General features: G+C 33.4%; 2 protein-coding genes across 2 annotated transcripts; one reads left to right on the top strand and one right to left on the bottom strand.

The window, feature by feature from the left end:
* The first annotated feature begins 5743 nt into the window (after positions 1–5743).
* Positions 5744–8284, top strand: LOC132725400 (beta-1,3-galactosyltransferase 1-like). Its single transcript, XM_060710508.1, has 2 exons — positions 5744–5984; positions 6547–8284. Exon 2 carries the CDS (start codon positions 7030–7032, stop codon positions 8056–8058), a length of 1029 nt encoding a protein of 342 aa, XP_060566491.1. The 5' UTR covers positions 5744–5984; positions 6547–7029; the 3' UTR covers positions 8059–8284.
* Positions 8285–9829: 1545 nt separating this feature from the next.
* On the bottom strand, positions 9830–14156 carry LOC132725399 (slit homolog 3 protein-like). The gene is made up of 2 exons (XM_060710507.1): positions 14019–14156; positions 9830–11482 (listed from the first exon to the last, which is right to left on the bottom strand). The coding sequence occupies exon 2, from the start codon at positions 11475–11477 to the stop codon at positions 10527–10529; it is 951 nt and encodes a 316-aa protein (XP_060566490.1). The 5' UTR covers positions 11478–11482; positions 14019–14156; the 3' UTR covers positions 9830–10526.
* Between the last annotated feature and the right edge of the window lie 11154 nt (positions 14157–25310).

Genomic DNA, 25310 nt, shown 5'->3' with positions numbered 1-25310 from the left:
ATTTGTCCGACAGGTACAATATGCAACTTTAGAGGAAAATTATAAATCACTGTTCATAACTAATTGAATGAAAAGATGGAAAAAAAATTCCATAACACTAGATATATGCAGCTTCTTTCAATTATATTTAGATGAATGACATAATTTACAAAAATCAGTGTATACAAAGGTAACTGATATTTATTGTTGTTCTTTTTTCTTTTCTTTTTCAAATTATAATGTACTAAAATTGTTTCTATTTTGGATTTATGAACTGTTCTTAATTCAGTGATAGCTAAATGTTTGAGCATTATAAGCTATCTGTATTGTATTTTTCTGCTAAACACATTCTTATTTGAGCATTTTGAAACATGCAGGAAATCAAAAATTGAGAGTTGGTCATTCATGTTTTTATTATTTTACTTTTTTTTCTCTCAGAAATCATGTAATGATACAAGTGGATGTATTCTAGAATAAATTGTCTTGCTTTATCAGAAATGTGTTGATTATTTCTGGCCATATAAATGTCACTGTGGTCCGTGACCAAGTGAAGGTTGCCGACTTGTTCCTTATTACTGAAGGTTTGAATCTTGCCACGGACTCGGGATTCTTTTAAACGAGGGAGTTATCCACCTAGCTATAGTAATGTGGGTGGTTCTACTTGTGCCTGAAATAATGCACGTTGGAGCATTTGAGGTGTTTCCTCCTCCAGTAAAACCCCAAGAACTAAAGCATAATTATATATTTGATATGTCAAGGTACAGCTTGTACAGTGAATACATAATGCAAGATCCAAGACTGTCATTTATGGATGGATTTTGAAGTAACTGCATATAAAAAATTTACATGTTGAGCTTAGCGTTATGTGTCTTGCACAAAACAGAAACAAAAAACTAGGCTAATAGCTCAAACTAAGTCACACTTGATCGCTTTTCGTCGGTGTCCATCCATAAGCTTTTACTTTAAATGACATCTCCTCATAAAAACGGCTAAGCCAATTTCATTCAAACTTCACAGGAATGTCCCTTTGGTAGTCAACTTTAAAAATTGTTCAAAGAATTTAATTCCAAGCACAACTCGGGTTACCATGGCAACCGAAACAAAAAACTTAAAAAATATCTTCTTTTAGAAAACCAAAAAAGCTAGAGCTTAGATATTTGGTATGAAACATCATCTAGTCAGTGTCTACTAAGATTGGGGTCAAAATTGGCTACGCCCGGGGGGGGTCATTGATTTTCCTTATTTGTATATAGTAAAAACTAGAGCTGTCATCGATAGAGACAATATCGATGTATCGTTGATATTTTTTTGCTGATCAATAATCGATACACATTTTAAAAAATCGATACTTTTGACTAATTTATTAAATGTCTAGAAATTATGAAAATTCACCTAAAACATATACAGAAGCAGTAATTCATGTGACACATTATGCTTTTATTATACAGTGGAAATATTTCATAGCAATGGTGACAAAAAATATTGTCTGGAAAAAAATCATGCAGTGGACAAGACACTGTAATGTACAGAACATTTTATTAACAGAAATCATTTAAACAGATATGAAAGTGAATGACAGATAAGTAATTATAAGTTAGTATCGATATATCAGTGTATCGTTGATTTTAGTAATCTGATATCGATATATATCGTTGATATGCTTTGCACTGAATCAATGACAGCTCTAGAAAAAAACTTAAAAAATCTTCTTTTAAAAATCGAAAAATAACTAGAGCTTAGATATTAAGCATGAAACATCTTCTAGAAGGTGTCTACTAAGTTTGTTCAAATAAATGCCCTAGGGTCAAAATTGGCCCCTCCCCAGGGGGTCATTGATTTTCCTTATTTGTTTATATTAAAAACTTTAAAAAATCTTCTTTTAAAGAACCCAAATAGCTAGAATTTAGATATTAAGCATGAAACATCTTCTAGTGGGTGTCTACCAAGTTTGTTCAAATAAAAGCCCTGAGATAAAAATTGGCCCCGCCCCAGGGGGTCATTGATTTTCCATATTTGTATATAGTAAAAACTTTAAAAAATCTTCTTTAAAAAAAAAAAAAAAAATAGCTAGAGCTTAGATATTAAGCATGAACATCTTCTAGTGGGTGTTTACCAAGTTTGTTCAAATAAAAGCCCTGAGATAAAAATTGGCCCAGCCCCAGGGGGTCATTGATTTTCCTTATTTGTATATAGTAAAAACTTTAAAAAAATCTTCTTTTAAAAAACCCAAATAGCTAGAGTTTAGATATTAAGCATGAACCATCTTCTAGTAGGTGTCTACCATGTTTGTTCCAGCTAAAAATTGGCCCATCCCCGGGGGGGGGGGGGGGTCATTGTTGTTCCGCTATATGTATATAGTAAAAAACTTTAATTAATTTTCATTTAAAAACCCAGAAGAGCTAGAAGTAAGATATTTAGCATGAAACCTCTTCTAATGTGTGTCTACCATGTTTGTTGGTTAGAGATTGAAATATCTTCTTCTGAGTGTCTACTTAGTTTGTTCAAATAAAAGCCCCTGGTTTAAAATTGGCCTTGGCCCAAGTGTCTATATACAGGTGAGCGATTTCAGGGCAATCATGGCCCTCTTGTTCATTTAAGTACATTTATGTTAGTGTTTGGTCAATAATCCTGTCACTTATGATTGGATTTTGAAATGTTTTTGCATAAATGTGTTGTGGTAAAGCCAATGTTTCAGGTGCAGCCAGTTAGTCTCGAGGTCAAATGTCAATATCAAGCTTGTATGTCAAGTCATGATTGTGAATAGATTGCCGTGTTTTGTGCATATAGCTTGGTACTAGGATTCATTGACACCAGAAGGTAATGGTTATGGTTGGATAGTCAAAAAAGTACATTTATTTATCATATCTTTGTTATTCATTCATGGATGAAATTATCACACTAAGAATACGAGAATGTTTTTTGGTGTTTTCTTTAGTATTTATAGGTAGTAATCACGCCTGTGTTAGTAGTTATGGCTCCTTTACTGAGCCCAGTCTTGTTTTGATGCCATCTGTTCGTTCAGTAGACCTTACTTCCATATTTGTCTGAGTCGTTGACCCTCACCGCCCGTGATAGCCTTTAAACTCTTTCATGTGAGCTGTCCTGGTAGCTGACGTAAAGTGCCTGCTTGTGGCTTAGATATTGTATGAAGTGGCAACCGAGGTTTTTCTTACAAGTAAAGCTGGAATTTGGCTGTATCTCCTTTACAGTATCGGTGTGTGTTCAAGGGAGGTAACCAGTATTGGTGAAAATTTTATTCTAAACAGATTTACTTCCCTGAAACAGCCACTATCTGTGTTAGGGACAGTCTGAAAATTTCATATCTGAAGAGTTGTCAGGGCTGTCTGAAGATCTCACTTATCTACAAAAAAGTATGAAAATCTCACTCCTGAGTACTGAGTATGTTTCTGAAGATAGCTTTAGCAATTGCCTGAAATCTCACTTGTGAAGTTTATTTTGGGTGCTGATTATATGATCTCACCTCTGAGAGCTCACAACTTAATATACAGATGTGCACGGATGAAATGTATTTAGGTGTTGATCATATGAAAATTAGTTGTATATAAACACAGGCTTGTTAATAACACACACTTCTCATTTTTGTTTTATGTTTTACATATCATGTGCCGACTTCCTATCTTTACTGGTGAAGGAAGACCTTCAATGCATATTTCAGGCACAAACTGGCGCTTGAGTAGAACCACCGACGTTGGATAGCATCTTCGCTGGTCAAAATCAAAAGTCGCTGTCGGAATTCGAACACACAGCGGTGAGGGGCAATTGGACGTTTTATACACACTATATATACACACGTCCAAACGTACCAAATATACATTAAGGGTGTTTTTGTAGAGTGATTCAAATAGAATAAATACGACATTGAAAGACAGCTATGTTTGTTTGTAATCTATGCTAAATGGAGACCATCTGTCCGTTAAGACACAAAAGCAGCTTTCATTACTGAATACAGACCACGGACATGTCACCAGTCATACCACATAGCTTTTGCAGAAGTGTTGGATCCATGGCAGCGGCGTAAAAAATGCCATTTGCTGTTGTCAGTAAGTTTATGACTGAATTTTGTTTTATGATTCAATGTTTTATGGAAAACATCTAGTGAGACTTGAGTCCATATATGTAGTCTTCCTAACTATTACACGCACGCGATGTAATGCATTGCCATTTATGAATACACTTCTGTACAGTTTGACGAGGGGTCGCCACTTTTGAAACACATTTGTACAAAACGACACCTAAATACACCGGCATCACATCGTATGGATGACACTCACACAAAACAGCCATATTTTGGATTTTTTTTTTTTGAGATTGTTATTGCCTGTTTATAAAAGAATTGACAAAAGATGATTACAACGCAGACGGCGGTGGATTCGTACCATTAATGTCTGTTTTGAGGGTTTAACTTGTTATAACACACTTTCAATTGAGTACAATCCTTTCCTTACTTTGACATGAGAGAAACGTGTTTATTTGGTGATTAAAACAATATAATTATACATACAAGTGATATATATATAGATGTCAGAGTTCCGCTTCCATTTTCCTTCAATTGAAAACTAATTTGGCCGGTATTATCATGGGATAGACCACGTTCAACCTGATACTTTAATAGACCGTAAGTTCCAGGTTCAACACTGGTTTTGTCATACAAACTTAAAAGACATACTCATCGATATTAACAGAACAAGCTTCTTGAATAAGAAGAGAACAATCTCAGTTTTGAATGTCATTGTGTTATATTATGATACTGAGAACACTAATTTGTATACATGTAAATATTATTTGTTGTTTTTTTTAGGAAAAGGTTTCTATCTATTCCTTTTATGATAACACATTCGCGTGATATGGCTTTTTCCCCTTCTTTTTCTTCGTATTCAAGAAGCATGTTCTGTTAACCTTGCTAACGAGTATCTCTTTTATGTATCATCTGCTTCTGTGAAAGCTATGGCCAGTGTGTTATATAGGAGCTGAGTCATGTACCTACTGTTTCTGTTGAGAACGAATGAAATGACAATGTTTTGTTCGTCGTGGTGTCTTCGATCTTCTTTGGGTTAAAAAATTGTTTTAATCCATTTTTTTTCTTTCAGTTTACATAAATGTTATAGGCAAAGTACTATGTCATCAAACTACATTTATACAACAAAAACAGATTTCCGTCGATAAACATTTATCAATAAAAACTGATTTGTCTAATAAAGAGTCATTGATTCATGAGATTTAGAACCCAGTAATCCTGAATAGAATGTCCGTACACAATTAACTTTTAATTTGTAAAATTATGTATTTGAAATTTTATGTTGTTATGGGGATGAGACTCAAATAAAGATTATATAAATATTAAATCAATCATGTCACTGTTTTTGGTACTAAATACACTCTTTTATATATTACATGTCTGTTTCTACCTTACAAACGGGGTTTTTTAAATATAAAATTGAAATACCATATAACTTAAGTATGATTTCTATAAAAGATCTAAGTATGATTTCTATAAAAGATCTGATTGAACAATAAAAATCAACATTTGACAAAACAAACAATCAATAAGAGAACTTTTTTTCTAATCCGCAAAAATGGTATTCAATAATTGAAATTCGATTTAGAATACAATGTTATCATTTTGAAATGCCAGATTTAACAATAAAGTAATAAGTGAAGCATAACAATGGAACTGTGATTACCATGTTGCATTGTGAATATGTAATGGGAGATATTCCCTCCATAACATCGTCCTTGGATAAGGTACCGGAACATGAATTGCGCGACGATAATAATAATAAAACGACAATACACGTAATTACCTTTAAAATGACAACTTTACAACATGAATAGGGACATTGGATCGAATTCCACCGTTTATAACATTGTAATGCACCCATAATTCTTACAGTACTGACATTTTGGAGTAGTTTAAAACATGCAATTTATGTTTGTTTAAAAATACACACACAAAAACAACATTTCTCATTGGATTTTGAATGATCGTAAGTAAATCTTATTTGTGTTTACATATTTATTTAGCATTTCATTATATGAAGATAGTTTTGAAGTTAGTTCTGTATTTTATATTTAAATGATAAACTAATTACAATTTCGTATGTGTGAAAAAAAATCGTACTTTAGGAGAAAAGGTTATATCTGGAATTAAACTTGTATGCGCCTTATTTAGTACGATGTTCCGGGGGTTGTTTGTTTGTTGTTTTGTTTTGGGGATTTTTTTGTGCAGAGGTGCCTTGCAAAGGCAGTAATGATATATTTTCATCATTATAAGAAAGTTTGTATTTATATTTATTTTGAAAGATTTTAAAAACCCTCGTTAAGATCTATGAATTCGACTTTTAACTTTTAATATATGGTTCTAATACATGTACATCATAAACTATAATTTAATTGAACTGACATATGCATGAAGGTAACCAGGATAACACAATATGGTGCTATCCATTTAACTTTCAAGTTCTGTATTTATTTTAAAGTTTATTATTAAGATTTGAATTATTTCAATGTGTCAATGTTATATGTTTGTTTACACTTATATTATTTAAGCTCCTTGCACTGCACAGAGCTGGTGCCATGTGGGGTATCAATGCTTATTGCCGAACTAAGAATCTTTTGGTCGACATCTTCACCACCAGGCTACCACATAACATCGTTATACAGAGCTTGAACTGAAAATCTCTCGCCACTAGGCTATCATCACTGTACTGAGAATGTAGAGGAGGTCAGGTGATTTAACGAAGTCCTTATAGCAATTTGGAATCCTTATTCTGTCAATGTGATTATCATCATCACAAATACATGTCGGTACACACGGACACTTATCAAGATACGTAAATCTTTAATTAATATTTGATGGTAAGTAATTGTCAGATACCAAACTAACATTTATATCTCAAACGGACACATTGCCAGATATCTGCAAAATATCAGCAGTTGAAATGGAATATGGTGTGTAATATAAGAAGCAACAAATCAGTTCATGGAAGATGATATAATATGACGCTGTGATTTCAATGAAGTTTTCTTATAATGGATCCTAAGAAATCATTTTTCATATTTAACGTTTTAGTGGTCGTTTTCGTTATTTTTGTTGGTCTATCTTCATACAATATCATTGACATTGATCGCGCCATCTTCGCTAGAAATGAAACGGCAGAAAATAAAATCAGACATCAACATGGCGTCACTATGAAAATACGTTATTTGCTAGAAAAGCCCGAGTTATGCACGTCAGTTCCCAATCTATCTGTGGTAATTATCGTGCACACGGCACCAAAAAATCGCGAGCGCCGCCAAACTATAAGAGAAACATGGGCAAATAACTCTTATTATACTCATCTTGGAACGGTCAGGATATTGTTTCTATTAGGTGCGGTGAAAAATACAAGTTTACAAGCGGAAATTGTTAAAGAGTTTAAAGAGAATGAGGACATGTTACAGGGAGACTTTATAGATGACTATCATAACTTGACATACAAAGGTGTAATGGCGTACAGATGGCTAACAGAAAAATGCAGAAACGCCAAAATCGTTCTCAAAGTTGATGATGACGTCATTGTGAATATGTTCAAATTTTTCACTAGCTCAACGTTTATGCCTTCATTCTTGAAAAAGACAAAATTTATGGCCTGTCGTCGATTTCATAGAAATATAATTGTGAGAAACCGCAAATCTAAATGGTTTGTCAATAAGACAATTTTAGTAAATCAAACTAGATATCCGGATTATTGTCAAGGTTTTGTTGTCATCTTTACGAACGATCTTATTCCAGCGCTTTACCAATCAGCATTAGAAACGCCGTTTCTATGGATCGATGATGTATACTTGTATGGAATGGTTCCCGGCAATATAGCAGGTATACAATACAGACATTTACGGTACGGGAAGGAAGTCATATTTGGAGATAAACAAACTCTTCAATGTCATCAAACTCAAAAACAAAAATGTTCGTACTTGGTGTCGATGTTTCGATCCAATGTTGTCAGTACTATAAGAGAATCTTGGAGACTGATTGTAGAGAATTACAGAAACGCTTCATTGCATCATCAAATAAGTTGATATTTAAATACATTTGACCTGCATAGAATTAGAACCTGCGACTTCAAAAGTGTAACAAAAAAACCATAGAAGACCAGAGTCACAAACTAGCACCTGATATGTCATTGATCTGTTTATAGTCTGAACATGGTTATGATCACTCCTATAACTTTAAAATCTTATATGTCATGCATTTATTTCATATGTGTTAAAATGATAACAAAAGAAAAAAGAAAACAAAAGAATCTATGCCCAGTTGTTCATCTTTTTGTCAACATCATTTATTCGACATACACTTGCCCTTAAAGCTATGACGTTAATTATTTATCCTGATATACCGTTAAAAGAGTCAGAAGAAAACCTTGGCGGTAACCATGCACCAATGAAATATGTCGCCTAAAAGTAGCCATAACATGCCATAAGCTCCCTCCCTCGCCCTGATAATGTTAGAAATAAATGCGTCCGCAACATTCAACCGAAGCACGCGATAATCATATACGCCAGTATTTCTCTTCTGCTATTGAATATGCTCGTAAATACGAACCCATGGAACCATTCTTTAGATATCACTCTTCTATTATGTCTAATATTATAATAGTGAATCGGAACCTGGCATTCCTAATAAAGTAATTCTAAATAATAATGATCACTTTTCAGTCAAATTAGTAATACATGTTGTTTAAAAACTTACGTAGTTATTTTTATTTTTGTGTTGTTGTTGTTGCTGCTGCTGCTGCTACTGCTGCTGTTAGTTTTTTAATCTACGGTAATATTTGACTTGATTATTAAGTTGGTTAGATATTATTGATATCATTTACAATGGTTGCATAAAGATCTTCGTGAAGACTGAACTATTGTTTATTTAAAACATAAAATGTTCCACTTTTAGATAAAAAAAAAAATGTTTTATACATGTTTCAATTGCTCTACACGTTCGTGTGAACATTTGATTTTCATCAATATTTTAGTTGAACGTAAGTTGCAGCAGCGGCTGGCCTTTCATTCCTTTCATCAGGTTCCAGTAAACACTTCTAAACGTCATTTAATTCAATGACTGCCACTCAAATTTACACATACGACCAGTGAAGACCAAGTCAGTCCAGTGAAGACCAAATCAGTATTTATTTTGAAGTTTTTCCTAAAGATTTTTTTTTTCAAATTGAAAGATGGACACGTCCGTTTTGGATATTTAGCGTAGTAAGAATAATTTATAGAATAATATGACATTTGGTGTGTTGAGACTACATATCCTGCTGTGAGATCTTTGGTGGTTCAGGTAAAATTCACCGTTATTTAAATTGTATTTTTTTTAATTTTCTGAAAGCGCGATTAACTTTTAGTTGAGCAAAGTTAAGCAGGTTGAAATTATGTCCGGGTTCGTAAACACTCGTTTTTATCTGTTTAAGTTCATAAAAAAGTAAACTTTTACTGCACATTAAAAAAAACACTACCGTTTGGCGAACGAAGGCCAAGTATAGATTAATGTTCATTAGTACGTATTTACAAAATTAAATTGGTCAGGCGCGGCACAATATCTGGAGAAAAATAATCTCTAAAATTGTAAGCTATCATAATTATATGAAAGCATATAGGACCGCGTGATTTACTCTCATTTGTGTACCTTCGGGTGATTTGAAGCCAAATAACAGTACTCCACAGTTTTTCCACAGTATACATCGCGGAAATATGGTTGAATGTAACTAGCTGGGATATTCAAAGTGCAATTGGAACTCCTCGGCTATTATTCATAATAATCTTATTCGAAGTTTGATAGAAAGGGCCGAGAAGATGATATTATAATACAAAAATAACATACATGTACAATATACTTTTGTTTATATAGATCTAATTTTTTTTACAAAAAAGCTCATAGAAAAGGTTATTTTACACGATAATGTCTAATTATGATGTTCCTTTTTTGAAAGTAATATTTAATTTGGCATAACCAGAGCAAACGATTCCCAGACGGTGTAGGTTACTTTCGTTGTGATTGATCATGAAATCATTTCTACGGTCATTCGCACTGTACCTATGCTCTGGTATGTACAAAAGTTTCAATTCCTTGCGAAAGTGAAGGCAACTAATACTGATAAACTGCTTGTCAGCTTGCCCAGGAGTGGTGCGGTGGCTGAACTGTGCTTTGGTAAAATCAATGAAAGCTAACTGCTGTGACCCGGAGTGAAAACTACCAATACCACCACAGCAAACATGTCAGCAGTTATGGAATCCTGTTTGAATTAATGTTTTTGTTTTAGAATAGTTTACATACATCTGGACATTTTGTATGGTATTTTATACTTGCGATCCTGTATATCTGCCAGGGTATAGAAACATACCCAATATGGATTAAATGACGTCATAGATCTAATACGAACAAAAACATGCATTATTCCTATTTAGATACTAGAAAGCTAGTCACTAGGGACGCACATAAGATCGTGACTGTAATTATTGCAGACGATACACCATTTCCGGCATCTCCATCTTCCTCATTCATGTCCGTTTGGACTATTAGGTCTTCGTTTGCTAGGATCACATGTTGGATTCAAATTTTTTATTTTAATCGCATCACATTGTAGCGGCTCATCTTTCTTTATAGTCTTGCAGTTAAGGTCACTGAAGTTAACTTCTGCTAGATTTGCGGTTTCATTCATTCTACCTGGTCCATGACAGATATTGTCAGGCAGAATTTCCGCGTACTTCTGTCTTCCTGAAGTACTAAGCATCCAGTGTACGGAACAGTTACAATAGAAAGTGTTGCTTGAAAATGAGAAAGTTCTTGCCGACTGGAACATGACGTCGAGCACACCACAGTGCATGTTCCAGAGAGAGTTAGATGATACTCTTAAAGTGCCTACCTTTACATCTCTAAACGCATCTGTCACTATATCACTCATGTTGTTACTAGTGAGTGTCAGTGTGCTTATATTATGTAACCCGTATACTGCATTGGAGTAAAAGTAAAGAAAGTTAGTCTCAAGTAAGTTGAGTTTTTCTATGTAAGATAATTCATAAAAAGCAAACGATTTAAATCTTCCAATTCTGCTTTTAAGAAACTCAATCCGTTTCATTTTTGACAGTCCGTTAAATGCATAGCTTTCTATATTTCCAATAACTGTTTTGTCAAACACGAGTTCTTGTAAAGAATATATGTTTTCAAAAGCACATCCAGCAATGATACCAATATTTGACTGTTCTATTTCGATTAAAGTAACATTTGAAAGGTAACTGAACGCGTGCTTGGGAATTTCTCCAATGTTCATGTGTGATAACCGGATACGTTGAGTATCACGTAACAAGTCCAGCGGAAAGTCCATCAAAGATTGGCAATCGACAAACTTGTTATTACAATAACAACCATCCGGGCATTTCCCCTGTTGTGCATATGAGCGTGCGCAGTAAACGACAGCGAGTAACAGAACTAAACATTTGCTTTCCATAATGCCTGTAAAAATAAAAAATAAATAAATAACAGAACAGAACAGAACATGAATTTTATTTTAGATTTGAGCATTTCGCTCCTCATCCACAACATAATTATACATTATTATGTCAAAGTCAAACAATATAATGATATAATACAATATTGAAATTGACAATATCTGTGGTACATATGACAAAATAAGGTATAGAATATATATCAGTATCATTTAACGTGTAATTCTTAACGTACATGACAATAAATTGAGCATTTATTTATTTATTATATATTTATTAATTATGTATTGTAATAGATTATGCCTAATTCTTAATGTACAATTTAGGAAACAAACTAAATTATTCAACAACTGGGTAAGTTTAAACATAGATGGTCTTTCATAATGATATTTATCAATGTAACGTTTTCTTATAAGTCTGTAGCAGGGGCACACGCAAATCATATGGAATTCATCCTCAATGTCTCTAGATTGACAAATATTGCATGTTCTTTCACCTCTTTCAATTCTATTCTGACCATATCGTCCGGTTTCAATCCTAAGGCAATGTGCAGATATCCTAAATTTGGTAATAACAATATACTATAAAAATATTTTTAAGGCTAAAAATAACTGCTAAATACTCAGTCATAATTCAAGTATAAGTGTCATTTATAATGTTTAATATAAAATGTCCTCTAAATAACGACAAAATCTAAACAATTAGAGGAGACATTGGGAAAAATATTTACCACGCGCGAACGTGTCAACTACCAGAGTGATACATAAAAAAGTTCCGATGTCCCTTTTATGCCACCGTGGACAGAAAAAAGGGTTCATTAATTAGAGAATTCTACTATTTGAAATATTTTATTATTTTCTTTGACCAAGATTTAACACATTATTTCAGAAATATAATATTTGGAAAATGTTTTATTCAGAAATAATTTATTCAACTGATCAATAAACTAACTAACAGTCCAACACCGTGGGTAATGAGGCATAAAATAGATGATACATTGTGTAATAACACAATAAACTTAACATTCCTTTGTCAGGTAACAATTTACTGACAACTTATGAGTCAGTTTTCTTGATATTAAATATTTACAAACAGGATATATATACAACTATATATATAATTTTTTGTATACATTTAAAAAAAAATAACGTGAAAAGAACACCGATAAACATACAGTTGTGATGTGTAAAATTTCACTTTGTATATTACAAATATAAAAAATGCAGTTTCGTCAACAACAACTCATAATCTTGCTGATGCTTTTATATTTTGTTCCATGTTCGTAACGTCAATTTACATTTGGTTAATCGAGGTGTTTACTGTTATTATACACGGCGTCTGTTAATATTTCAACTTTTTTTTTCTTCATAGAAAGGAACTGCGTGTGCAGTAAATCATAAATTCTTTCGGGGACATTTAAAAGGTTATATTATACCTCATTTGCATACGCCCTTCTATATTTAATATGAAGTCATCCAGTCCATAAACCGCATACAGACCGGCTATCAAATATGGACTGGATGACGTCATTTTGAATATAGAAGGGCGTATGCAAATGATGTGTATAATATTTTATTATGTTGTTAAATAATTCTTTTTACTGAATTTATTGTTATGTTTCACATAAATTTATTACATGTTGATCAAAAGTCATGATTTGTCTTTAATTTATAAATCTTATTTATACAGTTTGTGAAATTCTTAAAGTGCGGGTTTTTTGCCTAGTTACATTAAATATTTAATTTGATTAACAAAAATGGAATATTTAAAAGAGAGCGTGTTTTTTTGCTGCATCGCTTGAAAATAATAATACAAAAAATCGAGTAGGGTTTGAGATATTTCACACACTGAACAAATAAAATTATTATTTGAAAACAAATTATAGTAAATATGACAGCAAAAAAGGGACGAAAGGATTTAGATTCGGGCCATATACCTTCCGAGGTCTGACCAACCAGTCTGTAAACTTGCATATTGCATTTAAGGCCATATTTTATTTGGTAAATATAGTCCACTGAAAACAGTTATAAGCTTAAATTACCCTAGTCACGTAGTCGTTGATTATATGGCAAACATACGTAAAACCTGGCAATAACCTACAAAACATCTTAAAATTTTTAACTGCGTAATTGTTTTTTTTTTAAAGAAAACGTTCAGTATCAGGTATACGAACTAACGTGCGGCTTTAATAAAATCACACCACCCTTAACGATCAAGAAATGATGAAAATTACGTAGCAAACTATGTCTAATAATCTACACAAAATAAACAGTAATCGGTGAAAAATAAACAGGCTATACCTACGAGTTTATTTGTTTTAATGTAAAGAAGTATTATGAGTTTTATTTTTTTCTTCATAATTTTCCTAAATACGAGTATATAACGCGCACGCGCTTTCAAAAATCAACGTAATTGAGGAGGTTACAAAGTATCTACATGTATACAAACATCGATAAATGATAACCGTTGACACGATGTCCATATAAATATTCAACTAAATGAAACAAAACAGCAATAATGTGATATTAATATAATATAATTACCTTTTAATTAACCTTTTGAAAAATATAACTGCTCACTGTTACACCATGCTTGATTTTAAAATAAAACCTGTTTTTCCATAAACTATATGAATACATAAAACAATATTTAAATTAACATAAACTATGCAGATATAGCCCGAGGGCTTCTTAATGACAATACTTATTGTCTTATCTTAAGATGCTCATTCGCTGTATCGGTTTAACTAGACGTACGGTGTTCCGTTCGGGACTTCGATGACTCGCATTTCGAAGTATTAGTTGAGAACAGCAAAATGACGATGAATCGATAAGGAAGTGCGAAGACACAAAACATTATACAAGATAAGGAGATAAATTTAGTACTTTCGCACAGGGTTTTCGCGTTTTGGAATTGTCTTTCGCCCTCCCGAAGTAAAACGATGGCCCTAACGGTATACTGAGGTGTCCTGTTCAGGCCATCTAGACACACAAACAACTCGAATCAACGAAAGCATGAAATTACAGCGATGAACAGTTGAAATAACGAAGCAACGATGGTCAAAACTATATATTATCGTGTTTTCACCATCGTATTTTAGATATTTCACTATCGTGATTTTGTTGTTTCGTTATTTCGACATTTTACCATCATACTTTCGACATTTTATCATCGTATTTTCGACTTTTCATCATCGTATTTTCGACTTTTCATCATCTAGGTTTTGTTATTTCGACTTTTCATCATCGTAATTTCGTGTTTTCGTTGTTTCGAGTTATTTCTGTGTCGCAAAGGCCCAAACGGGACACCGTAGTATCCAATATATTATACCTGTCTAACAATGACTGATCATGACAAAATATTTTGTTCTTGTTACATAAAGACTGACTTTCTATACACTGCTTGACTTAAATATTAAAGACTCGGCGTGACGTGTTGTTTGATTAACATTTATGTTACAGACCCACTTTGACTAACCAGTTCTTACTATGTGAAAGACCCACTACAACAATGTATATACAAATGTAATGGCAAAAAGACATAACCTGATATACATATTGACTTTTATACATGATAAAGACTTGACCCGATCAATTCGTTTTAATGACCACACAAACCATTGATTGTCGATTCTGTTTTGAATTTGAAACAGTCAAGGTTAAAATATCAAATTACAAACATTGAACTATCATCAGTATAGAGCCTGGTCATACTGCATGAATGTTCGGGTGCTCCTGTCTCTTTACTATACTGGTGACACAGGATAATCTCATGATAATTTAATGCCCGAAAACGGTATAACCTTTACACATATTGAGAAATATGCACATAAGTCTGACTTAATCAGCCCAAGACTCATTGTAGATATTTTTTTATTTATAAATGCCACTAAATATTTTCTTTACATATTTAATTTCTTTAGATAAAATTTCATTTCACTGAAAAAAAGATAAGAACGTTAGCTATTCGGACCAGTTTCAGTGATACCTACTTTAAAGATAGGGTAAGCAAGAATTTAATCATGTTTAAATTATAATTTTAGAGCATGTTAAATACGTATTACATAAAGAAAGTAGCACTGAATTTCATGAAAGTAGCAAATATAAACAAGGCAGTATTTGACTTCCATACAATATACTAAATCACTATACGTTGTATTCCAGAAAGCAACAGAAGCCAGATATGATTCAGGTAATGGGGAAATCATTAAATCTTTGGAAACTATAACAAGGCACCAGAAACTTGTGGGAAATGGAAATAAAAGCATTCTTGGGCATCACAAGCCTTTAAAATATTTTCGTTACTAAGAACATTTGAAACGATTGTTAGCATCATTTAGTTAGATGTGTGAAGTTGGCGGCCTAGCGGCCTGGCGGCGTGAAGTTGGCGGCCTAGCGGCCTAGAAAAGTGATTTTTTCTTTACATATATCATTTAAATAACAATAATTATCTTTAAAACTTCATTAAATGCCGTTTTATTGTTAAAAAAACATTTTTACAACATTAAAATTTTTGGCCGCTAGGCCGCCAACTTCACGCCGCTAGGCCGCCAGGCCGCTAACTTCACGCCGCTGGGCCGCCAGGCCGCTAGGCCGCCAACTTCACACCGCTAGGCCGCCAACTTCACGCCGCCAGGCCGCTAGGCCGCTAGGCCGCCAACTTCACACATCTCATTTAGTTACATAACACAACACACAAGTTCTACTGAGAAAATCTTTTTAGGTTATGAATTATTTCTTAAAACAAAAGCGCGCTATTTCAATATCATTTGAACATATTATATTTGCAACCGTGACAAATCTGGAAAGAGGAGATCCCTCGAGAACAATGGAAATAAAAGTGAAAAAGTGAAATTATTCATGAGAAAGAATGAAACATATCTCATGGTCCCTTGCCTAACAAAAGGAATATTCAATGAAATTGGTTCGCTGGCCTAAACGCCCATACTAAGTGGAAATTCATCCATGTTTCTTACGCCTTGCAATGCCATAAAGTTGATATTCGAACCTAGTGCACTGGCTAATATGCAGTGAAATCGGAACAAAGGATTAGTCACCGTGACCTCCAGAAAAAGGATTAACTTTACGAAATTTCGTCAGTTAAATAGAGAATGAACAAGTTCTCCTTATTGGAAAACGCCAAAGCAGTGCAGACAATTGACGGTCATGTTTGTTTTGGCTAGCATCCTTCGTAAAAAGCGTCGTACGCTGAAACGCCAATGCCATGTCATTTGACGGTCACGTGATTATTGCCGTAAAGTGATTAAATCGGCTAACTGATAATCAAATCAGAAAATGAATAAGTGATGGAATTTTTTTTTTATATTTTTTGTTTGTTTTATTTCGTACTTTATACAAAGAAAAAAAAACCAACATCGCAAGACTTGGAAATGAAATGACACGCGGTAATTTAGGGGCCATGTTTCTTAGGCTAGCGCTATGTGTCTAATATTGTCTTACAGATGAGCTTCCAAGTCATTGCATAAAGTAATCAGCTACGAAAGCATATGGTAGGTCATTGCATGGAGGATGATATGTGCAAGTATTTGTTTATAACGTACTAGTACTTAAACTCTACGTAGTTTCGTGAAATGCATCCTTCCCTAGAGACAATTGTTACCTATCCATTAATTCCGTTGCTGATGGATTAGTTGCCAGTGCAATAGCTCGGAGTCTCATGTTCGTAAACCGATTGGTGATGATGGACTTATACATTATAACTCATTCGATAATATGTGCTATTATCGATGTATTCTAAAGTCGGGGACGTATACTACCAAAAAGCTTCCGAATACTTTAAATGTTACGCAGGTATACAAGATCAGGGGACGTAATTAGTACGATCATGTTTAATTTGTGTGTAAATGAGTTGCCTCCCATTATAATAAGGAATTTACTGAACTTCAGTCCCATTTAAGTTCATTTTAATGCTGGCATGTCTATAGATAAAAATAAAACTAAAGGTCATGACATACTTCGTGATGGCCGGTATGACCACGTAAAAACCTCATCTCAAAAAGTGATAGATTTATGCTCTATTTGAGGTCTATGTGCTTAGAAAACTGATTCACAATGTCAACCTGAGAAATATGACTTTTTGGTGAAATATTTTGAAATATTGTGAAATTGATCTTAGCTTATCACATGAATTTCGTGCAAAATGTTAAGACTATGACCTCCCACGCTAAATATTTTCGACAGTATACTTATCGGAAAAAAAGTTTGTATCATATAAAATGAGTGAAGCGAACAAACTACACCCACAAACAGGGACTACAATGACATTGTCAAATGCGATATAAAAGCGATAGTTGAGGCTGTGAAAAGCAACTTTGATTGCTGATAATAAATCTGATCTAACTGTGCAAAGCCGGATTAGACGTTTGACAAATGACAACAATACAGTCGTCAAAACAGTATCAGTGCCAGTGGAGTGCCAGAAGAAGGTATATGCACGCGATTCCCGATGGTATAAACGTGTCCGATGAAGTTAAGCACCAAAAGCACTTCCTGTACCGACGATGAGTCCTATGAATCTGGAGAAAATGTTTCAGTATCTCCCATGGCAATTACAGACAGTATGGATACTTAATTCTCGATCTCACAACTTCGCATGGCATTAATATATCTTTTTCGGATATAGATCGGTGTCATCGAATTCGTCTGACAAACCCCGACAAACCCAGGGATATAATACATGTAGTAAAACTATCATCTTATCGGTCAAGGAACTTATTCTACAGGTCAACGGAGTACCTCGTATACGAAATTACAGACACATGACGCTAGCAAAGGAAACAAGGACGCCAGATGCCCGGGTAGCTTAGGCATAAGCCGGAGCAGATTTGGTTACTCTGTAAAACTTTTTGTGACCTACCACATTGTCTGATTTCGTTGCTGCTTGTCCAGTGCAGTATATTTCCAAGCATCACCTTTACGACAATATTTCGACAAGAAACATGGCGGTCACCCAAGAAACATAGCCTTCAGATTCCTGCTTTGCACTGGTGATAAATTGTTCATTCTGTACACAAATTGTACGGATATTAACTGATTTAACGGAATAGTATTAAATAATTATTTGGTGCTGATTAAATGTATTAAATTTATCAAAGAAATGGAAAAAAAAAAAGTTTGCTTGCACAAAATATAGTTTGGACCATTAAATAGTAAATAGTGCGTTTTTAGTTACATGTAGCCTATACATGTATGTTTATGTCAGATGCAGCTTAGATCTGGGTAGAAAAAATGAAGTACTATTTTGAATCTAAACACATTCATGGCGAGTGAAAAGAACGACAGCATAAAATCTATAAAGAGTAATATTTAAATAAAAAACAATCATTTATGTATACATAAATAACCAATATATATGTCTAACACATAATAAAAACGTAACGCTAATCACAGGTGGCCAGGGTTCGATTTCCGGTCAATGCAAACATCTTTAAATGTATACAAATATATTTCAAGGTTGTCTGATTTATAACTGTAATTTAAAAAAGGCAATGAAGTTGATGAAGTTGTTTATTTTGATTTGACCTTTACAAAACGTCTTTTCATTAGTTTAAATTTATTTATGCATCAAATTGACATAACAATTTTTCATTGGTCGTTTCTATCACTGGCGGTAAAATATTTTCTTTCTTTTCTCCTTGACAATATTTGTCATTCTGTATAAGTTGACCATTTGGATCACATGTTGGTTAAAATTTAAATTTCCGACCCTACCCACCCATTCCCAGCTTGCCACAATCAACATAAAACTGTGTACGTTCAATTATTGACTGTTCGGTCAATGCAGTGTTTGATGGTCCTTAGAAGTTAGTTCGTTCTATTTCTTTTTTATGTAGCCGGTTTCCAATAAAGGCATATGAGTAACTGAAGTATTTATTGAGCTTTGTGGTTGGTTGGTGCAATATTTGTTATCCGGAACTCGGAAAATGTTTTTTTTTAGATTGATACCGAAATTCTAGGCCTGAAAAGTGCAAACCATTGTGTTACACACACGCTAGCACGCACGCACGCATACCTAACAACGGGAACAAATATAAGCAATACTCTTGCGCTGGCGCATGCGCGGGATAAGAGAAAATAATCAAACACTAATTATCTTTAAAATACACCTTTCAAAAAGTTAGTATTATTTTTCAGGAAATGGACACTTTTATAACAATACTTATCCGTTACGAAACGAAAGAAATACCAGTGTTTGTTTAAACTTACACAATGTGTTGCTACGAATTTGATTTTAATTTACATGTATCAGATTTGACATAGAAACATCAAAGAAACAACAAAAATTAATATTACGACCTTAAATTGAACGAAACAGGCAATTGTTATTTAGAAAGGTAACCATACAGTATCATTATTTTCCTACAGAGATATTTATAGTAACATGTAATGTACAAATATATTAACTAAATGATACAAATATCGCTTTTTCTATCCAACAGTTTTTAACGTATTTTTTCTATCTTACGGTACTTGTACTGACATAAGCAACTAGTCGCGCGCAAGTTCTCAACGAATAATTTGTCCTGTTGCTTTCAACATTTGCGAAATAGTTTCTCCTAGTTTGTTGTGACCAATGCATTTATTACTATACCGTATAATAGTATCCCCTTTTACGTTCTCTAAAGGTCTTAGATACAATTCTACGTCCTTAGACTTTTATTTGCTCCTGGGCGATGTGAAGTGAAACGTACTTTCCAAACAAATTAACGATACATCTTTCAACATTTTCATATGCAACGACGACTTCGGTTTAAGCTCCCTATGATTGAGGACTGTCTGGTTGGTTTTATGAGTAGTCCTCGGTATACGAAATATAACGCTCGTTTTCATCCCCCCCCCCCCACACACACACATTTAGCTGAAAAGTTGGACAAAACTTTTAATTCCTATCCTTGGCCACCCCTTTGAGCGTAGTTTAATCCTATCAAATATGACACTAAAGTAACAAGTTTTTTGCCAGAACTGGATTTTGCCATTCATGAAATGTGCATAAAACTTTGAAACAGAATGTTCTTGGTCTTCAGAAATTTAGCCCATTCAAGGTAAATTTTCTTATTGTTATCATTTTTATTTTTGTTTAAAATAGTCTTTAAAACATAGAACTGGAAGTGTACTTGCTAATGGCTCATCGTCTACAATGTGAGCTTTGTTGTTATATGAATTTTGGCCTACTTCACTTTGGAAACAAACATGGCTGACAAAGCGGAATCACCTTAACACTAGCGATTTAAAAGAAAGACATGTTTTTATTTTGTTATCCAACAAATTACAACGCAATCAAAGTTTAAAAGTAGCGTTAGCTTATAGAATTGTCAATAAGTACACAATCACAAATTACGCGGATGAATATGATTTTAATAAATGAAAATGCTATTTTTAGCGATGTCGATTACTAACAAATCTGACTGTCCAGTAGTGGAATATATACATGTCGGACTGTTTTGACGAGAAGATTTTCGCTAAATTATTTGAATCAATGTTAAGCAACAGGTTTATCGTGAACAAAATACCTCGAAATTAATAAGGATTACAAACCCGAAATTGAAATTCTAAATTTAGAATTATTTGATTTTATTCAGGCTTTCTTCGTCAAACTTCGTCGTGGTGAAGGGGTTACGCGCTCGTCTAGGGTGTGATAGGTATGTGGTTCAAATCCCAGTCAAGGCAACTATTTTTTAAAGTGTCGTTTTTAAGGAAGTAGTCACGATATGCAAAGATAAAGTGTGGCTGTCATAAAAAATGAACATAAATGATTTTTGATGCAACTCTAGTCATGCAAAATTCCGTATGTATCAAACTCAAACTGTCATAGTAAAAAATCTAAACGCAGTCGCTGCATCTCGGTGCCCTGCAAGATGAATTGTAGTATATAAAAATAAACTTATACAGGAAAATACAAACAGATATACAGTACGATTCAGAAAATACCACTGAGCTTGCAGCCTTTTGATTCTAATATTATGACTGGTGCACTATTTTAGGCCAGTGTAAGTGTGATAATAGATGCAAGATTCAAGATTTTATTAAGGCAAATTGCCATTAATTATAATGACGTGTATACATACTTATAAACATATAAACAATTACATAAACATTAAAAAACGAGAAGAGTAATATTATATATATCACAGTCATGAAATAAGTAATAGGATTTGGGCCACAAAAAATGTTCGTCGACCATGCATTTCAAAGTGATTGACAAGTATCAAGAAAGTTTTTTAATTACCCACGGAATTGTTGTCCAAATTCCTTTTCTAGAGGTAGTTCTGTCACACCCAAAATATCACAGAGACGTCGTGCTGAGAAAAATTGAATAACACTTTAATAAAGTGCCATGAAGGGCATGAAAGACCTGTATATACTGCTTGACAACGTTCCTGCACATAAAGGAGATGCTGTAATTGATTTCATTCATTTCGAGAAAAACGAGTTACTTTCTAAAAAATCGTACACCAAATTCTCCAGACTCGGCACACTATGACCTTTTCCTCTTTCCAAGACTGAAAAAAACATCTTGCAGGTTATTGCTACAAGTTATTGAAAGGTATACTTAAGGAGGACTGTGTCGTAATCATGGTTTTAAGTATCGAAAACATACTATTGTAAGTAAACAATTGTGAATCATAAAAAATTCCGGAATCTTTCAAATTAATCAATCTCAGAATAAATTTAGACGTATGATACGAATGTAAGACAAAAAAGGAAACGGAAAGAACGAGGTCAGTATTTGTTTCTTATAAAAGTCACCTATGTTTCATTATTGTTTTGAACATCATAAATCAATCTTTTTGGTTTATTTATATTGCCCTCTATTTCCTAATCGGGATATTTTGGATTTCTGTGTTGACATTTTGGCCAAAAATGCAAAAAAGGGACCCCTCATTATGGTCATTCACTTTCACTTATTAACGCTCCACCTGTCGTATTTGTCATTTAGCAAAATATAAAAACTGCATAAAAATCTGATTGTTGATATACACCGTCTTGCGAGGTATTTATCATTTACGTGAGTCGTTAATTACGCCCGACTGTAACACGAAAGCCTTGAGGTGTACGATTTACAATAAAACAAAACGAAAACATGCCAACGTTTTACTTTGCAAAGAATGTATTTCTCATATATGCATTGTTTGAAGGTGTAAACTAGTACATTTGACCAAACTATTTTTTTGTCCGCTTAGACTGCATAATTAATTTGGCAGCCAAATGTTGTTAAAAGCCCATCGAGTAAAAAACAGAGAGATAGGACCATAAGAAGTTTCTATAACAATGATTGGAGTATAAAAAACGCGCTAATTTAGAACACTTCTATTAAAATATTTGGCGGTGACAGTTATATACAGAGTTGCAACATTCCGAACACCTCGCCGATTTGTCATAATTATCCCGGAACAAAGAGTGTAATCATTTTATAATGAGTAACAAATGTATTAATTTGACAGCTATCGAAAAATAAAATACAGTTTATTCCGCATATATTTTGAAACAAAAATGTGTCCGACAACAAGAAATCTAGAAATCTAATCTTTACTAATTTACTAATTTTAGTCGACTATTACACAATATAATGAAATAAACTAAGTCAACAAATCATAGCTTTGACTTAATATATGTTTTCATGTTTAAATCTGTAGCGTAGATGAGACCGAAAAACCGTATCCCTATCTTACTATTGTCCATCTGATCTCCTCGACTTTGCAATGCCTCTTGGAAGAGCAGGTATCTTACTATTGTTACTATCGTGCCATGAGGCCACTATATCAGAAAGGGTCGCGATGTTGTGATTAGAGTTGCAACAGATTGTGTGCACTTAATTAGAAATTATTTGAACTATCTTTAGCAAATTATTTTTCATAGCAAAAATGTATAAATTGCACGATGGTTTATATCTTATTGAGATTTGATAATTATCAGAATTGTGTTTACTGTAAACAATTAAAGATGAAGCTTATGATACAATAATTTAATCTGTTAAACAAGTTGTACGTTGTTGGTTTTTACCATGTTATGTTATTTTATTATATCGTTTTAAAGGTCAACTTAAATCAAGTTAATTTAAAGTTATAAAAGTAAAACGTACACTTTTTGCTAATTACACTGTATTATGTTTTTACAAACAGTCTGCACCGAGAACTTACCTGTTGGCAATATTTCGGATTTGTCAAAGGGTATTCTATACTCGACCTGGTTTTTTTTAACATGACAGATTACCTATCCATTTGTTTATATGAAAAGCCCTGTGGATGAACTGCTTTCATTTCCAAGATCGTCGAAGTGTTTAAATGGCACTGGTTTAATACGAATTGCTTCGGAACTTCTTTAAAAATCCAAAGGTTCATACTATCTACATATACTTTTTGATAACTTTTGTGCACTTGTAACATACTAACGTTATTAGATTATTTTTAATAATTATAGGTCTTGCATTGTGTGTAAAACATTCAAATATACTCTTTACTCCAATATTGAGGAAGCAAACATGAATTTTATGGTATAACTTAAAGCAACACGCCTCCAGATACGGTAATTTTCATGAAAATTTAGAAAATGTATTTGAATGTGTAATATTGTGAAGTTACCAAAAGGAATCAATTTACACATTAACAATGGCACTTACAAAGCACGTAAATTACCAAAAAGTGGTCAAAATATGCGTAAATAGCCTGTACTGCGTTAGTAACGCAGTAGAAATATAGTTGTAAATACTGAAAAATCAGTCATTAATCGCACATAATAATAATAAAATGTTACTTGAATCTTGAAACTTTAAACTTTCCTTACATCTTAGTACATTTTTCTCAAGTTTGATTTTATTAAAATAGTTTGACTCATCTGGAGGCATGTAGCTTTAAAGCAGTATGCTTCTAGATTCGAGCTTAATTTCATGACAATTTTGAAAATGTACATGTATTTTAAGTAAAATATTGTACATTAAACAATGAAAGTCATTTACACATTTCAAACTGCACTTAAAATCCAAAAATCTGAGCCCTTACTGCGTTAGTCATGCAGTAGAAATATGGAGAAAAGTAAGGCCAATCAGTTAGTAATCGCACCTATAACCTTTTATTTTCCTAACATTTCAGAACATTTTTTTCAAGTTTGTTTATCTTGAAATATTTTGGCCTTACTGAGCTAGGAGGTATGCCGCTTTGAAGCTGGTCATATTTTAGATAAGATAAGTAATATGTGTCATTTCAACTGTTCTGATTTAGAAGCTAAGGAAAATTAAGTGCAAAAAAGGATTATGAAGTATATTTACAAATTACACGGATTCACGGGTCAAGTGCAGTTGACGCGATGCTGATGAATTGATATACATATAAAATTTGTTATACGGCGTTACTTGTCAGTGTAAATACAAAACACATTTAAATAACCCAAAATTATAGTAAACAACTTTCGCTTGATAAATATAAAACTTTGACAGTGAATGCATCAAAAACATAGATTTAAACAATCTAGGTTAAATCCATAAAAAATGCTTTACACAAAAATTCTAGTATAGATGAAAACTATATAATTTCCCTGTGTTTCATAGTATGTATGTATGTATGTATGTATGTATGTATGTATGTATGTATGTACGTACATACGTACGGGCTGAAGGACGGACGTAAGTTCTAAGCCACACAAATGAAAATAGCCATATAAAATCTATTGTCCCTCTAGCCACATTATTATTGTCCCGTGAGAGCGGACGGATGGACGGACAGACGGATGGATGGATGTAGTTTTGTGTTTAAGTGACTTTATGATACAAACAAATTGGCAAAGTTCTTTGCAGCTGTATGGATAGCAAAAGTTTCATTTAGA

This window comes from Ruditapes philippinarum, unplaced genomic scaffold (assembly GCF_026571515.1).
Source record: "Ruditapes philippinarum isolate M1 unplaced genomic scaffold, ASM2657151v2 ctg289_1_1_1_1, whole genome shotgun sequence".
Lineage (NCBI taxonomy): Eukaryota > Metazoa > Mollusca > Bivalvia > Venerida > Veneridae > Ruditapes > Ruditapes philippinarum.
The sequence above is the reverse complement of the archived record's forward strand: the minus strand, read 5'-3'. Positions and strand labels throughout refer to the sequence as shown.

Excerpts from the sequence above, each read along its gene's own strand:
- LOC132725400 (XM_060710508.1), top strand. The coding sequence starts at position 7,030 with ATGGATCCTAAGAAATCATTTTTCATATTTAACGTTTTAGTGGTCGTT.
- LOC132725399 (XM_060710507.1), bottom strand. The coding sequence starts at position 11,477 with ATGGAAAGCAAATGTTTAGTTCTGTTACTCGCTGTCGTTTACTGCGCA.